This window comes from Diospyros lotus, chromosome 2 (genome assembly GCF_014633365.1).
Source record: "Diospyros lotus cultivar Yz01 chromosome 2, ASM1463336v1, whole genome shotgun sequence".
NCBI lineage: Eukaryota > Viridiplantae > Streptophyta > Magnoliopsida > Ericales > Ebenaceae > Diospyros > Diospyros lotus.
Window position 1 is genome coordinate 13,049,430 of NC_068339.1, and position 16,493 is coordinate 13,065,922.

The following is a 16,493-nucleotide window of genomic DNA, read 5'->3' on the forward strand; positions in this document are numbered from 1 at the left end:
TTGTCTAATCATCGATGGCACGATGTCAATAGTGTAAGGGTCGATCTATCTCTCACTCTTACTCATTTTTGAACCCAAATAAAGAGACGGTGAACCTAGCTCGGTCCATCACATGTTAGCATGAAACCCACTAAGTTCATTGTTGATATGGATAATGAACCTTGTGGGTTTTGTGTCGGAGTGAGTTTATTTATTTTATTTCTTTATTTTTAATCAAAAGAGAGATGAAATAGAATAAAGGATAAATTTGTCATTTTATCCCCTTAATAATAAAAGAGGTTATTGCTATTTCTAAAACGTGATATGTGTTTCTTCCAATTATGTCAAATTTCAAGGGTGATTATTGCAATTAATCCTAAAATATAAATGTAACGGTTGTCTCCTAGAGTCTCTATGCGTATAGAGAATTTGTGAAAGGGTAATTAATTGAATGATATAGAAGAACAACGCAAGCTAAAATCCACACACAACCCTTATTGAGACCATAATTAAATACTTCTAATAACATAATCAATTGTCTTAATTTCCCATCATCTTAGAACAATATAAATTATTATTTTCTCTCAAACCCCCAAATATCCAGTAATTACCTCAAGTACCGAAGTTAATAATTATTATTATTATTTATCTCTAAAAATCTAGGGATGTTACAATAAATATAGATATGATATCATATCTTAAAATTTAATTTTTTATATTTTCATTAGAAATTACTTTCTAAGTAAAAGTTTTATTTTGAGAATAAAGATAAATATGCTTCTGATGATATCATTTCTTGAAATTTTATTTTTTAATTTTTATTAAAAGTTCTTTACAAGTTAAGTTTTATTTTTAGAATAAAGATAAATAGAAAATTATATATTCTTTCTGAACTTTATTTTTATTAAAAATTTCTTTCTAAGTTAAGTTTTATTTTTGAAATAAAATAAATATACGAATGATATTGGAATAAATATAATTGGAGATATGATGTTAGTTTTAGAATTTTAAGTTGTATCAAGAGTTTTACCTGAAGAGTCGTGTGGCCATAAAAACTTTTGAAAATGAAATAAACTTTTCTATATTACTTAAATATTAAACTCAAGTATATTATACCAAATGATATATAGTTAGTTAGTTACCGATTATTTGTATATATATCGCTTACGAATCCAAATTTTTAGTGCTAAGTTCTAAAACAAATTCGAATCTATATATCCTTTCTCTGCCAAACTCTATAAATTCAAACTAAATCTCTACAATTTGATCAAAGCATTTTGGTTGATTGATTGATTTGGCTTCAATTAATTAAGCTCCTTGGACGATGGAGCGAAGTAATTTAGTAACAGTGCTGCTTCTTGTTGCGTGCATGGCAATGTCAGCCACTGTGCACGGCAGCACATATGAGGAAGGACGACTGGATTACCAGAAGGAGGAGGAGTACTACAGGCCTTACCGCCACCACCCGAAACGTCGTCATTTGATTAGCGAACGGTGTCGGTTAGCTGTTCGCAAGAGTCATACTACCTGCTTTTACGAAATCCGCAGGTCTTTCTTTGAGGTGGATTTCATCGTAAGCGATGAATGCTGCGACAACGCGAAGGACGTTGAAGTGGAGTGCTATCATGGACGATTTCATCACCAGAACCTTCTCTTCAACTTGTGGTTTAAGCAACACTGTCCTAGCCACACTCCGGCACCGGCTCCAGCACCAGTCGAAGGAGATGGAACTCTTCCTTCTCCACCGGCGCCTGGAGCACCGGCACCCTTGCCAGGAGATGATGATGGCGAACTTCCTTCTCAACCAGCACCGGCACCGCTGCCAGGAAATGATGATGGCGAACTTCCTTCTCAACCAGCACCGGCACCGCTGCCAGGAAATGATGATGGCGAACTTCCTTCTCAACCAGCACCGGCACCGCTGCCAGGAAATGATGATGGCGAACTTCCTTCTCAACCAGCACTGGCACCGCTGCCAGGAGATGATGATGGCGAACTTCCTTCTCAACCAGCACCGGCACCGCTGCCAGGAAATGATGATGGCGAACTTCCTTCTCAACCAGCACCGGCACCGCTGCCAGGAAATGATGATGGCGAACTTCCTTCTCAACCAGCACCGGCACCATTCACCGGAGGAGATGGAGGATTTGAATCACCAGCGCCGACACCAATAGAGGATCACGGAGATGATTGCAGTGATTAGGATACATCTTATCGAGGAAATGGTCTAGAATTTATTAGAATATTAGGGTTAAAATTTTGCTTTTTTCTTTTAAATTATTTTGATTTCTTATCAGTCAAAAGTCTTAATTTGTAGCTGAGCTCATGAAGTAGGATACATAATAAATATCATATATTAGATTGGTTCCTTTATCAATTTAATTTATTTTATTGCCCAATAATGGTATTGTTCTCTTTCTTTCTTTCTTTCTTTTTTTTTTTTTTTGGTTCTGTAAACACATTAACTTAAATTCAAATTTAAAGAATATAACCCAAGAGACAGTATTATATTTCTAATTTAAAGTATAATATGGAAGTTCATCCTATAATTTGTCATATTATATATTTTGTTAAATATATATAGAAGATGTTTATATCTACAACTTAATTGTAGAATAGATAGAAGAAGACCATTGGGAAGGTGTGGGTTGGTAGTTGTGTTGGTAATCCCTGAGGTTTTGAGTTTGAGTTTCACATTTAGTCTCTATATATTTCACGTTTTGAAGTCTCTTGTTATATTTTATCTAATTTAAAGAACATAAGACTAATGGGACTGTTACAGAAAACATGCCTAGCAACTTGGGTAAACATGATTAAAAATAATAATTATTGACATAATAAAAATTATTATGTGTACGTGTATATATTTCAAAACTATCCCCCAATTTAATGCCCATAATTTGGTATTGTTGTAAAATTTTTATTATCATGAAAATTATTTTTATATATGAAACAATAGTTTAGGGTTTATCGTGAAAAATAATTTATTCCTTTGGTTTAAACATTTGAGATGAGAAACATCTTTAGTATTATTATAAGTGTTTTGGTTAATGATTGAAAAAATAATTAATTTTAATAATAAAAGTTTTTTAGGAATATACTGAAATTAATGCCTATATAGTTTTTTTATTCGATAATTAAGATTATATCATTTGTGAGAAAACAATGGAGATTTGAAGATTTGAACTTGAGAGTCGAGAGCTTGGACTCGGAGTCACCAATATATAAGCCGAGAGGTTACAACTTATCAATAGGCTACAACTCTAATGGTTAGAATGTTTATGTTATTAATGCAATGTTTTAAGTATCACTTTTGTAATTTTAAATGTTAACTGGGCATCATTTTGTTTACAAATAATTTCATTTTTTATTTCTACTATTACTTCACCACAAAATTTAATAAAAGGAGTAAATTACACTAACTATTCTTAAGATTTAACATAATTACAATGACTTTCTCATTAATTAGTTTAAGAGATTATAGAAACCTCCTCGATCACCCATTAAAATCAAAGTATAATAATTATTTTGCCCTTATAATTTTTTTAATCTTTTATCATCTTTCTCTATATTATTTTAGTAAAATATAAAATAACATTGATCTTTCACATCACAAGCAAACTTCGATTATGACTTGAAAAAGAGAAAAAAAAAAAGAAGATAAAAAGAGATGATGAGATTTAGAAAGAAAATGTGGAAAGAGAAAAGAGAAAGAGAGAACGAGAGATCGTTGTTGGTATTTGTTGGTTTTGACGTAGAGAAAAAACAGAACACAATGGCTGGAAAAGCTGATTTCATTTGATTCAAAACCATACTTATAGAGATTACAGCCAAGACATTCAGACACATTACCAACTCTACCAACTCCTATCTGCAATGCAGCTTAAATTAAGCTCATTCACTCCTTTTACAAAAAAAATAAGCTTAAATCAAGCTTCACAACTTGTCAAAAGTATCTAAATACATCTAGTTAAATCAAAAAGATTTTTCCAACAGTGACAGCAAGCTTGTCACAGCACCATCACTCCTCATTGGCAAGTTTGCTGCTAACTCCAAGCATCAATCTTAGCTGTTCAAATCTGGTCCTTGGTAGTGCCTTGGTCAGTATATCAGCCATTTGAACTTCAGAGCTGCAATGCATCAGATCAACTTCTTTCTCATTCTCTGCTTCTCTTATGAAATGATATTTGATTTTTATATGCTTGGTTTTTCCATGAAAGACTGGATTCTTGGCAATTGCAACTGCTGACTTGTTATCACAATAAATCTCAGTAGAGTTCTTCTGTTCTTGCTTCAAGTCAACCAATAACTTTCTTAACCAAATAGCTTGATTTACTGCTGCTGCAGCTGCAATATACTCAACTTCGGCTGTGGATTGCGCCACAGTATCTTGCTTCCTCGAGCTCCAACTGAACACACCCGAACCAATTAGGAATATGAAACCAAATGTGCTCTTCATATCTTCATTTGAGCCTGCCCAGTCACTATCAGTGTAGCCAACCAGTTTTAATTCTGAAGCTTTTCTGAACCAAACTCCATGATCTTCAGTTGCTTTCACATACCTCAACAGCCTTTTTGCAGCTCTTAAATGCACCTCACTTGGTGCCGACATGAATCTGGATAATAAGCTTGCTGCAAACATAATATCTGGCCTTGTTGCCGTTAAATACAACAAACAACCTATCATACTCCTATAGATTCCCTCGTCAACTTTTTCAGCTCCATCTTCTTTAAGTAATTTTTCATTTACTGCCAAAGGAGTGCTAATAGGTTTACAATTCAACATTCCAAACTTCTTAAGAACTTCTCTAGCATATTTCCTTTGGCAAATGAAAATTCCTTGTTGGCTTTGATGAATTTCCATGCCAAGGAAATAAGTCATGACTCCTAAGTCAGTCATCTCAAACATCTCACACATTTGCTTCTTGAATTTTTGTACTAAAGGGATGCAACTCCCTATCACCAAGAGATCATCAACATATAAGGAAACTATCAAAGTTTCTTTATCTTCCTGTTTCACATATAAAGTTGCTTCACTATTGCTCTTGTTGAACCCCAACTTCAAGAGGTAATCATTGATTCTGCTATACCAAGCCCTTGGGGCCTGCTTTAAGCCATATAAAGCTTTCTTGAGTAGATATACTTTATCTTCTTGCCTTTTAACAACAAATCCTTCTGGTTGTTCAACAAAGATCTCCTCCTCCAAATAACCATTTAGAAAAGCAGATTTTACATCTAATTGGAATATTTTCCAGTTTCTTTGAGCAGCTAGAGCAAGCAAAAGTCTAATAGTATCATAACTTGCCACTGGTGCAAAAGTATCTGAGAAATCCACTCCAAATTGTTGAGAGTAGCCCTTCACCACCAATCTAGCTTTAAGCTTGTTAATAGAGCCATTTGAATTCAGTTTGGTTCTATACACCCATTTAACTCCAATAACTTTCTTGTGTTTTGGCCTCTCCACCAACTGCCATGTTTGATTTTTCTCAATCATCTTCAATTCTTCTTCCATAGCCTTCTTCCATTCACTTGAATTAATTGCTTCATGAAAGCTATTGGGTTCAATTGCTGCAACATTGCATCTCACATAAATGTCAGCAAGTGATCTGTCTCCTCTCGCTGAAAACTTTTCATCAGAACTTAATTCCTCTTGAATTATAGTTGCATCTTGTTCGTTGGGAGAACTCCTTTCAAAAAGAATCTTCTGTGAAGTTTCAGCAACATTTTTGTCCCAATTCCAGGCTCCAAACTCATCGAATTTCACATTTCTGCTGGTGATAACCTTCCTTGTTTGGACATCGTAAATTCTATAACCCTTGGCATTGCTGCTATATCCCAAGAAGACACCAGGAATTGCCTTTTGATCTAACTTGTCCCTCTTTACCTCTGGAACAAGAGAATAACATAGACAACCAAAAATTTTGAGATGCTCCACATTTGGTTTAACTCCATTCCAGACTTCAAATGGAGTTTTTCCTTTAAGTGCCTTAGTTGGAAGCTTGTTCAAGAGGTACACAGAGGTGTTGACTGCCTCTGCCCAAAATTCCTTGGGAAGTTTTTTTTCAAACAACAAGCATCTTGCCATCTCCATAATAGTTCCGTTCTTTCTCTCACTCACACCATTTTGTTGAGGAGAGTAGCTAACTGTAAGTTGATGATGAATGCCGGCTTCCTCACAAAATTGATTGAATTTGTTGGAGGTGTATTCAGTCCCATTATCTGATCTCAACACTTTAATCTTGCTGCCACTTTGATTCTCCACTAATGCTTTGAATCTCACAAACACAGCAGCAACTTCTAACTTTTCCTTTAGAAAGAAAACCCAGCACATCCTTGAAAAGTCATCTATGAAAAGAATGAAGTACCTGCTGCCACTCAGAGAAGGTGTCCTCATAGGACCACAAACATCAGTATGAATCAATTGCAATTTTTCAGTTGCTCTCCAGGCTTTATTAATTGAAAAGGGCAGCTTGCTTTGCTTGCCTAACTGACACACCTCACACACACCAACACATTCATGAATTGCAGGCATATTTATAGCTAAACCTTCTTGATGCATGTGTTTAAGTGAAGCATAATTGAAATGACCAAATCTTTTATGCCATAGGACAGATTCATCAACAACACCAGTGAAAACATGCATTTTTGTCGTTTTCCAATCTAATGGAAAACTTTTATCTTTCATTTTTACTGTGATAAGTTCACAGCCAGCAGGATCAATGATAGTGCATGATTTATCTTTGAACAACAAAGTATAATTTTTTTCCAGCAGTTGACCTACACTAAGCAAACTCTGATATATTTCAGGTACAAAAAGAACATCAGGAATGAATTTAGTACCTGATTTTGTCTCCACTGCTACTGTCCTTTGCCTTTAACATCCACCAACTCACCATTGCCAATTTTAACAGAGGACACGTAAGACCTATCCAACTCCTTGAATGCTGCTGAATTTGAACTCATATGATGCGTGCATCCACTGTCTACCAACCAAACATTTGTATCAAATTTGTTGTTATAACAGGCAACAAAAAGTTGCTCTTCTTGTTGTTGTTGTTGGCTTTCAGCTACTTGAGCTTGTTGGCTCTGTTGTTGCTGCTGCTGAGTTTTGTTCTTACAAACTTTTTCCATGTGACCAAATTGTTTGCAAGATCTACACTGAATTCCTGGTCTGTACCAGCAATATCTCTTAGCATGACTAGTTCCCTTGCAATGTGAGCATGGAGGATATTTTCTTCTTCCTTTTCCTTTGCTTTCGTCTGATTCTTTCTTCTCTTTCTCTTTTCTATCATTGGCTTGCTTCCATCCCCCTTTATTGGACTGCATTCCTCCTTTATGAGCAGCCCTAAATGCACCTTCAGAAGCCTCTTCTTGCCTTAGAGCTCTTCTTTGTTCAACTCCTTGAAGAGCATTAGCTAACTCTGAGAGAGTTAGTTTTGAAAGGTCTTTGGAATCCTCCAATGAAGAGATTTTTGATTCAAATCTCTCAGGAAGAGTGACAAGAACCTTCTCCACTATCCTTGTTTCAGGAAACTCATCTCCAAGCAGCCTAATCTGATTCACTACCTTCACTACTCTATTCATGTATTCCTTTACAGATTCAGAATCCTTCATTTTGAGAGTTTCAAACTCTCTTCTCAAGTTTAGCAGCTGCATCTGCCTATTCTTGTCAGTTCCTTGGAACTCCTCTTTCAATTTCTCCCAGGCTTCTTTAGCTGTTTCACAAGTCATAATTCTTGTGAAAATGATCTCTGAGACTGCTTGATGAATGCATGACAGAGCCTTAAATTTCTTAGCCACTTGCTCACTATGATGCTTCACTTGAGCTATGGTTGGATTGTCTGGCAATGGTGGTGGATCCCTACCTGTCTCGACCACTTCCCACAAGTCATATGCCTTTAAATAGGCTGCCATTTTAACACTCCAGATTTGGTAGTTCTCTCCTGCAAATTGTGGTGGTAGTGAAATAGAAAGACTGTTGGCTGCCATGGTTTCACTTCTGGAATTTTTTGCAAAGAGGTTGTGTGTTTCGGTTTTCTGAAGGGGGGAGGACCTTACTAGTTTTTTCTCTCTTTCTCTCACAGCCCTTCTAAGATCAGAGGGCTCTGATACCAAATGTTGGTTTTGACGTAGAGAAAAAACAGAACACAATGGCTGGAAAAGCTGATTTCATTTGATTCAAAACCATACTTATAGAGATTACAGCCAAGACATTCAGACACATTACCAACTCTACCAACTCTACCAACTCCTATCTGCAGATATGCAGCTTAAATTAAGCTCATTCACTCATTTTACAAAAAAAATAAGCTTAAATCAAGCTTCACAACTTGTCAAAAGTATCTAGATACATCTAGTTAAATCAAAAAGATTTTTCCAACAGTGACAACAAGCTTGTCACAGCACCATCAGTATTATTATTGTTGAAGAAGAAACATTCTTGTTATTGCTACCATTGACAAAGAGAATAAAGAGTAATGAAAAGATAATGCAAAAAGAATGTGGAGAGTGATAGAAGTATTGATTTTTAATGATAGAAGTATTGATTTATATAAATTTTAAACCTCAAGGGGAGAATCTTATAATTTTTTAAACAATAGAGGAGATTCCTGTAATTATACTAAACCTCAAGTGATTAGTGAATTTTACCTTAATTTTTTAAAAAAAAACTCTCATGCTTTTTACCACAAAGCCCAACAGGCCCTTAAAACAGCCCAATAGAAAAGGCAGTGTTGGGCCTTTCATTTGCAGTGCTATGACTCTTTCGGCAGTGTAATCTCCACGTCGAATCAACCAATATTATACTGCCACCTCACACCATAACCCAGTTTCCTGACGCGGCTCACTCCTATTGTCAATAGTCCTTGACGCAAGTCATTCTTCCCGCAGAGGATGATAAACTCCTAAGCCATCTCCTTCTGCCAAAGCGAAAGCTGAGTACAGGCTCTTGGAGCGAAGCCTTTCCCCGTCGCAGGCCGTCGGCGGTCGTCTCAGTCAATTAGGGTTCCGATTCACCGGTAGAGACAAAGGATGGTGAAGATGAGATTCGTATTGTTGCGCTCATTTCTTTTAACGGTCAATCTGCTCCAGTACGGAATATCGGCCGATCAGATTTTCAGTTCTTCCGCAGGTAACAATTTGGATTTTCGGATTCTCTGTTTTTGTCCCGAGAAAAAGAGATAGAGAGGGAGAGGCGAATAGAGTAATGATTTGATCGCTTTATGTGACATTTGCGAACTCTGGTCAACCAGCTCAAAATCTTTTGTTGGTTTAAGGGTTTGCAAGTTCTATGAACTGCCGAACGGAGCATTAATCGAATTTTCTGGCTTTAGATGGATGCCCATGGAGTCTTGGTGGCGGTTTTGTATTTAATTCCAGTGACAACTTTATTAAGTTGGAGGATGTGAGATTTAGGGTTGAGCCACATTGTGTTCCCTGGGAGTGTAAATAGTCATGAAATCTGGTGAACGTTCCCATGATGTAGATTTAACATAACATAGTTGCATCTCTGATTTTTTTTCTATGTATATTGTATATAGGCATACGTGTAATATATTTATATGTATATGGTTGATGGTGCTTTAGCTTGAATTACAGTCAAGTGAGAACCTCCTTGGGATCTTTCATCTCTTATTGGAATTGTGCTGGAGTTTTGCCCCTACATGAAGATCCAACCGTGAGCGTTGCTAACGCTTATGATGGCCTGCTCTGCCACCGAAGCATAGAGTGTTGGCATGGTAGTCAGGATCTTATTGTTCATACCACAATCCTATCTTTCACAGTTTCGAAACACCCCCCACTTCGCCCCCCCCAAACCCAAAAAAAAAAAAAAAACCAATCGTTGGGAAATTGAATTGCCTGTTATTTCCCCAGTTTTTTGCTTTTAGCTGTTGGTGTAAATGTCTCAGAACCGTTGAAGCATTAGCTGGAGAAACAATTGTGTCTAGATTAAGCACAGGCTTCCACAGGTGGAGAACAAGGTATATGCAGAGTGGAAGGTTCCAAAGACCTAATTCTACATGCTTCTAGTATTGTTTGACCTGAATGGACTTCACCTGTTTAAAATCATGGTAGTTTATCGTGGTTTGGGAATGAGATGTGCTATCAATCGTCACGTTTATGTTACTTTTGTTTTTATTGATTAGGAAATCCCAGGTTTTCAATGGATTTTGGGCTCACTTTCTCATTGCAGTTATTTTTGCAAAGCCTAATAGGAATTTTTTTTTTCTTGTTGGTCATTCTGGATGTTGCAATATTGATGTTTGTCTTACTCTTCTATTAACTGCTGATATCAGGTGGGACCTTAACTCGCAGCTCACGGGAACCAAAATACAAAATTGTATTTCATCCAGAAGACTCACCATTTCATCCAGTAAGAAAGCATAATAATTTTTATATTTTATGGTATTAGATATTGGCTGATGCAAGTTTAATTGAGCAGTTTGCCATCACCGAAGAGAAGACACATTATGTAACCTTTTCTGATTCTTTTAAGTTTTGATGGTGTTTCAGCCTGAGTTAATGTATTGTTCCTGTTTCATATGGTTGGCTTTTGGATGCTTAATCTTGTAGCATTTGATGGATAGTCTTTTCAGCATTTCCATTTATACATTTATGTCCACTGGAGTCATATTAGTTAGCTACTGCCATATTTTCTTTTGAGAAGAGGTGTAGTCCAGATTTAAGCTGTTGCTGATGCTATTTGTTATTATTGTTTCATTTGTGCCAAAATTCTTAATGTGTTTCTCTTGGTCTTTTCTGTAATCAACCTTTGTTATAACAAGTTTCGAATTGCAACTTTGCCATTGGAATTAATTCATATAGCTCATACATAAAAATTGAATAACAAGACACTGATAGATTACCAGCCAATCCCAAGTCTGAATTGCGTTAGGCAACCGACATTTAATGTAAAATTGCTAAATATTTTTATTGTGGATTCTAGACAAAATATTATTTCATTGTAACCCCTTTGATGATGCATTGTAATGCTTGAATGCAGTAAAAAATGGCATAGGGATATTGTGTCAACGGTTAGATGTAGTGTTAAATTCTCAATGGTTCTTGAGATGGCTACCATAACACAACAATTGTTGTAAGAGGGTTGAGGGAAAAAGTTCCCAACTAGAAGGACAATTGTGTAGTGGAGTGAGGAGGTTAGAGGTATAAAGGAAAATCAAGATCCAAGAGGGCTTGCTACAAGATTTGGCATACATCCCTTAACAAGAAAAATCTAAATATGTTCACTTTAGCTATAAAAGAGGTAAAGGAGGTATTATGAAAGAAAAAGAAAACTTATGAAAATTTGTATCCTTGACTTGATAAAAAATACAGCGAAAAAGAAATGCACAAAGGCTCGCTAAAGCAAAAGAAAAAAGAATGGAGTGTGCCAAATGAAGTATATAACAGATGAAAATTAGAAGGTGGATTAATAAGAGATGAAGGAATACTTCTTCAAACTTTTCCTGGTTTTCCATGAATGTGGAGAACCAAATATTGGGCCTGTTTGTTGCAGCTTAAAAGCTGCAACCTTTAGCTTCTAGCTTCAAAAAAGTTGGGATGTAGTGTTTGTTTTAACTTATAGAATTCTAACTTATAGCATTTACTAGCTTTTAGAAGGGGTAGAAGCTGGCTTTTTCAAAACTGGGGTACCCCAGCTTTTACAACTTCTGCTTAAATAATTACATTTTTGTGACAATTTTGTCCTTATTTTTAACAAAGAATTAGCCTCTTGTCTACGCAATCATGGGTTTTTCTTCTCCACCGCCATCTCCATTTTCAGATCTCTTCCTCTCTCTCTATACGCTAACTAATTTTTTTATAACACTTGAAACTTATACATATACACTAATTAATTTTTAAATTATCATTCTATAACTACTAAGGGTATTATGGACAATTATACAGAAATAAGTTATTTTACAGCTTATGATATCAAACACCACAACTACTTAACTACAATTTCTAAGAAGTTGCAACAAACAGGTTCACAACTTATTCTAAGTTTTAGAAGCTATAATCTAAGATGCTAGAAGCTATAATTTCTTTAATTAAGCTGCAACAAACGGGGCCATTATGGTGAACATCTTGATAATTTTGAAAAATATACAAATTATATATTTTACAGACTTTGTTACTCAAAAAAGTGAACTAAGCCATAAAAAAGATAGAAAATGGTAATCAATTGGATTGTATAATATCACGATAGAAGTATTAAAATGTATGGCAAAAGAAGCTGTGTTATAGTTAATATAATTATTTAATACAATCCATGAATTCAAGAGGATACCTAACAAATAAAGAAAGGGCACTCTAATACCCATTTACAACAATTAAAGGAGGTGTTTAAGGTTGTAAAGATTATAAAGGGATCAAATTAATGGTCTAAGTAATTTTGGGAGCAGTAATTGAGAAGTAGTGAAGAAGAAATACCAAAGTCTTTAAATATTAATTTGGTTGCATGCCTAGCAGGTTAACAATAGAAGTTATATACCCCTATTAGAGGTGCCTGGTAAAAAGGTGTAGAAATAAACAAAAGGATTTGTATAAGGTGTTTATAGATTTACAAAAAGTCGGAGATAAAGTTTCTATAATGTTTATGAAGGGTTTTAAAGAAGAAAAGATTTTGACTTGCTTACATACAAGTTACTAAAAGCATGTATGTTAAAAGCGGAGCGGGGTGTGGAGTGTTTTGTGTGTGTGGGGGGGGCGGGGGGGGGGGGTCCATGTCCTTGTGATAGATGTACCTAATGGGTGACTGCTATTTTTACTAGCTTTTCTTTGTAACTGCTGTTGTGTAATCGAGCATTCACCGAACTACAAGCTGTGGAAGGTGTGATTGGCAGTGGAGTCATGGGTGAAAATTGTTTTACTAAAAACTTCCTAGCAATCACTTTGGTGTTCTTATTTAGTTAACCATCTTTTCTTTTGCTCTGAATCCTATTTGTTTAAAAGTTTCTCATGTAGGTGAAGCAAGAAAAGTAGATGTCATGTTCTAACATTTGGACAAAATTTCCTTTTTCACTCTTAGGATGATGACCAGGAGTCTGTGGTTATGCCCAACCAAAATGGGGAGAAGTTTCAGTGTTACTTGCCTAAATTTGAGGAATCAAAGTATGGCAAGTCAATTCCTCAACAGAATATGAGTAGCTTGATTATGGAAACTGAGAAACAGGTTAAATTGAAGACACCAGATGAGCTGCTTGAAGTACTAAAAGATCGATGCTTTATCAGGGTGAGGATCTATCCCCAAGACTTCTTTAGCATGTCCAGCAGCAAAAAATTGTTTTTCAATTCTGATACTGAAAATCATTGAACCTGTGTTTGCCACATAAAGCCTGTTGCTTTTGTTTTTTCAGTTCATCTAAACAAATTACTATGGTTTTCCTTGTTATAGTTTGATATATTTAGATAGCCAAATATTTATGCAGCAAGAGGGTTGGTGGACATATGAGTTCTGTTATCAGCAGAAGTTGCGGCAGGTTCATCTGGAGGAAGAAAAGGTAAGCTTTAACAGAATTTGAGTTTGTTGTTTACCAAATAATTTTTATTAGTTACTAATTACTTCACCAGTTGAGCATCATACTTCTATGAAAGGCATAAGCATTTAATGAACGTTGTAATTTGTGTTAAATTTCTAGGTTGATAACCCATACTTCAGTTGTAAGTTTCTGAGTTCTTAGTCCTAGATGGTTTTGCTTTGCTCCTGTGATTGTCTTGTGTGCATTTTGTAAAGTAGCTACATCACTGTGCATGAGCCCTATATTTCTTTAGTTTAGTTGTCAGGTTTTAAGTCTCTTACTTGTTTCAAACTCTTTGTACTTTTACATAATCACCGTCGACTGTACCTAATCCTATCCAAGTTAGGGGCAGTGGCATGGCATTCATAATGTCAATTGACTTCAAAAAATCATATTGACAATACAAATCCATTCAAAAGAGCAATGTGAACAAAATTTTACCTGGATGTTGTTTCCAATGCAACCCTCTAGTGAGGAAATAATGAGATAAAGCTCCAACACCATCTTGAAAAAGTTTCATAGAATGGCCTGTGAATGAAGATGATTGATATGATTGTATTCTATCACATGGTTGATATTGTAAAACAAACTTGTACAACATGGAAGGACTAATTAAACTCTAGTACATCTACAATCAAGTTAAAAAAAAAAAGTTATGGCTTTTAGGTTCCTTAGTAAACCCTCTGCAACATATTGAGGTCTGGCCTCCCTTGCACTATTTTTGCATCTCAGGTATTTAGGAAAATAAGGAAATTAAATAGTTGGGCCTCTGCATTTTTTTTTTTCTAAGAGTAACGAACGTGAAATTCCCTTAGGAATGATAATTTATCTTCTCAGTCTTGGCCTGCCAAAACGAAATTAAGAGGTTCAGCCCTTCTTACTTCACTTTCATTTTTTTAAACTTTTCTCTTCCTTAGAAACTGAAGAGCCAAATGAAGAATCAATATTCAATTCAAATATTAAGCCAAGATGCCCTCCGAATTGGCAAGTTCATGCTTATTGGGGAGCTAGACAACAAGAAGGATGAATTAGAGTGTTTGGCTGGACTGCAGCATAACTATGTTCTTATCCTTTTATTGGGTGTTTGCACTGACACAAGTAATAAATCATGCCACAGGTTGTTCAAGAGTTTGTCTTGGGTGAGTTTGATGCTGAGGCTACTGCTGCTTACAACCAAAATCTATCTGATATTTCAATACTGAAAGATCCTCGCTCAAAAGATGCATCACAAAGGTATGTTTTTCCTAGTTGTGTATCCAATTCAATTTTGGCAACATGTCTCAAATAAAGAATCAAGGAGAAATAAAATCTCATTATTGCATTATAAGGTTCATGCAGATATCATTCTCATCAATATACCAACGGAACCATCTGTGATCTAACAGATCAACCTCGAGAAACTGAGGTATAGAGAATTTTGAGAAATTCATGTGTCCTTTTACCTTCTGTATATGCCTATAATTTCTATAATTTTCTTGTGTTGATTTTCAGGTGAGATTTGTCTGCTCAGAACCCCGAGCAATGATTACTTCTATTACAGAGTTATCCACATGCAAGTATGCACTAACAATTCAGTGCCCAATGCTCTGCAAGCATCCGTAAGTTTCTCTTCCTTGGATTTTTAATCTGTCACAGAAGTCAATAAGTAGGTTGACTCTTCCTCCTGGTATTATTTCTCTGGCTACCAATTTCATCTTTTCAATCATGAACTTAACTGCTTATGGAAAACTATCTTTCCTTAATCCTTTCTTACCTGCATAAATTAGGGCTTAATACAAGGGGATTCTGCCAATTTGGTTTGACTGTCAAGATGTTTATGAGTTTTTTTCTTTAATTTATGGGGACCTTGTTGCAGCTTTATTTTGTGCAGAATCTGATTTGCACTATACATGCTATTCACTTGGCCATAGGAAGGTAGATACATAAATAATCTGTACATACTTCAGTAATGAAAGGGTATGCTCATTGATGCTGGTCAGCGTTTTGATGGTACTCCAAAACAAGGAAAATTTTGGCTTTCATTTTTCTGTGGAGTGAAGCATTCTGCAAAATGCTGCAACTGCATCTGCTATAATTTAAGAAAATGTGAAGATTTTGCATGGTCTAGTACAACTGATGTAATTATTTCATTAATCACTGCACTAGTAATAAGTCAGACAGCACAAATTCAGGCATTGAGGCCCCTGCCCCATCACTGTACCATTAGTTATGTACTTGAGGAAGCTTTCTTACTAGGGATGGGCAAGCAAGAGCAGACTAACTATTGGGCGCTAAAATATGCATGGGAAATATATTCTAGGACAAAGCTTTTTCATATGTATCTGGTTAAGTTACACTCTTCTGTCTGGTATGATACAAGATGCACTTTCTTTAGGGTTGAAGTAAACAAGAATTAAGAGAAAATGGGCACATCCTAGAAGCATGTACATCAGCCAGGGCGGCAAACAGCTTTAGAAACTGTACACGTTTTCTTGCAATTTTTGTCTCCTGCCCTGATGCTACTTGTGAATTTGCAGAATGTTTCAAGAAGAGAGACCGGTGTGGCATACTATCAACTGTAATGCACTCCCAAAAGATCATAAAGAATCGAAAGTGGAGGACGGCAGCATCCAAGATGAAAAAATTACCATGGTCACAGACGTTGAAGATCCATCTAGCTTTGATTCACAAGAATACGCAACATAGCAACTGAGATGCGCAATCACTCAAGGACAACTGCTGCAAAAGGAGAGCTTCCCTGGATACCAATCAAGCATGACAATTGGTTTCCTTTATTCACAGTTACTCTTCATGCGTTGATGCCATATATTTTGCTAATTTAGTTAGAATCAGGCTTTTGTTATCATCAGATACCCTGCCCTTCTCCATGTGGACAAGTTTGTATCTAAGAAAAGGATCCATCTTGTGCCAATGCATATACCCTGTCTAGTTATCTACTTATTTTTTCTGAAGATCTTTTCCAGTCTTCTATCCTCCTTGTGCCATTTTAATTCT

The 16,493-nt window shown here is 35.9% G+C and overlaps 2 protein-coding genes across 2 annotated transcripts; one reads left to right on the forward strand and one right to left on the reverse strand.

The window, feature by feature from the left end:
• Positions 1 to 6,837: 6,837 nt before the first annotated feature.
• LOC127794644 (uncharacterized) lies at positions 6,838 to 7,968 on the reverse strand. Its single transcript, XM_052325895.1, has 2 exons — positions 7,335 to 7,968; positions 6,838 to 7,145 (listed from the first exon to the last, which is right to left on the reverse strand). Exons 1-2 carry the CDS (start codon positions 7,966 to 7,968, stop codon positions 6,838 to 6,840), a joined length of 942 nt encoding a protein of 313 aa, XP_052181855.1.
• An 869-nt stretch (positions 7,969 to 8,837) lies between these two features.
• LOC127794456 (protein OS-9 homolog) lies at positions 8,838 to 16,450 on the forward strand. Its single transcript, XM_052325543.1, has 8 exons — positions 8,838 to 9,109; positions 10,275 to 10,351; positions 13,010 to 13,213; positions 13,410 to 13,481; positions 14,617 to 14,732; positions 14,838 to 14,904; positions 14,991 to 15,097; positions 16,016 to 16,450. Exons 1-8 carry the CDS (start codon positions 9,010 to 9,012, stop codon positions 16,182 to 16,184), a joined length of 912 nt encoding a protein of 303 aa, XP_052181503.1. The 5' UTR covers positions 8,838 to 9,009; the 3' UTR covers positions 16,185 to 16,450.
• The last annotated feature ends 43 nt before the right edge of the window (positions 16,451 to 16,493 follow it).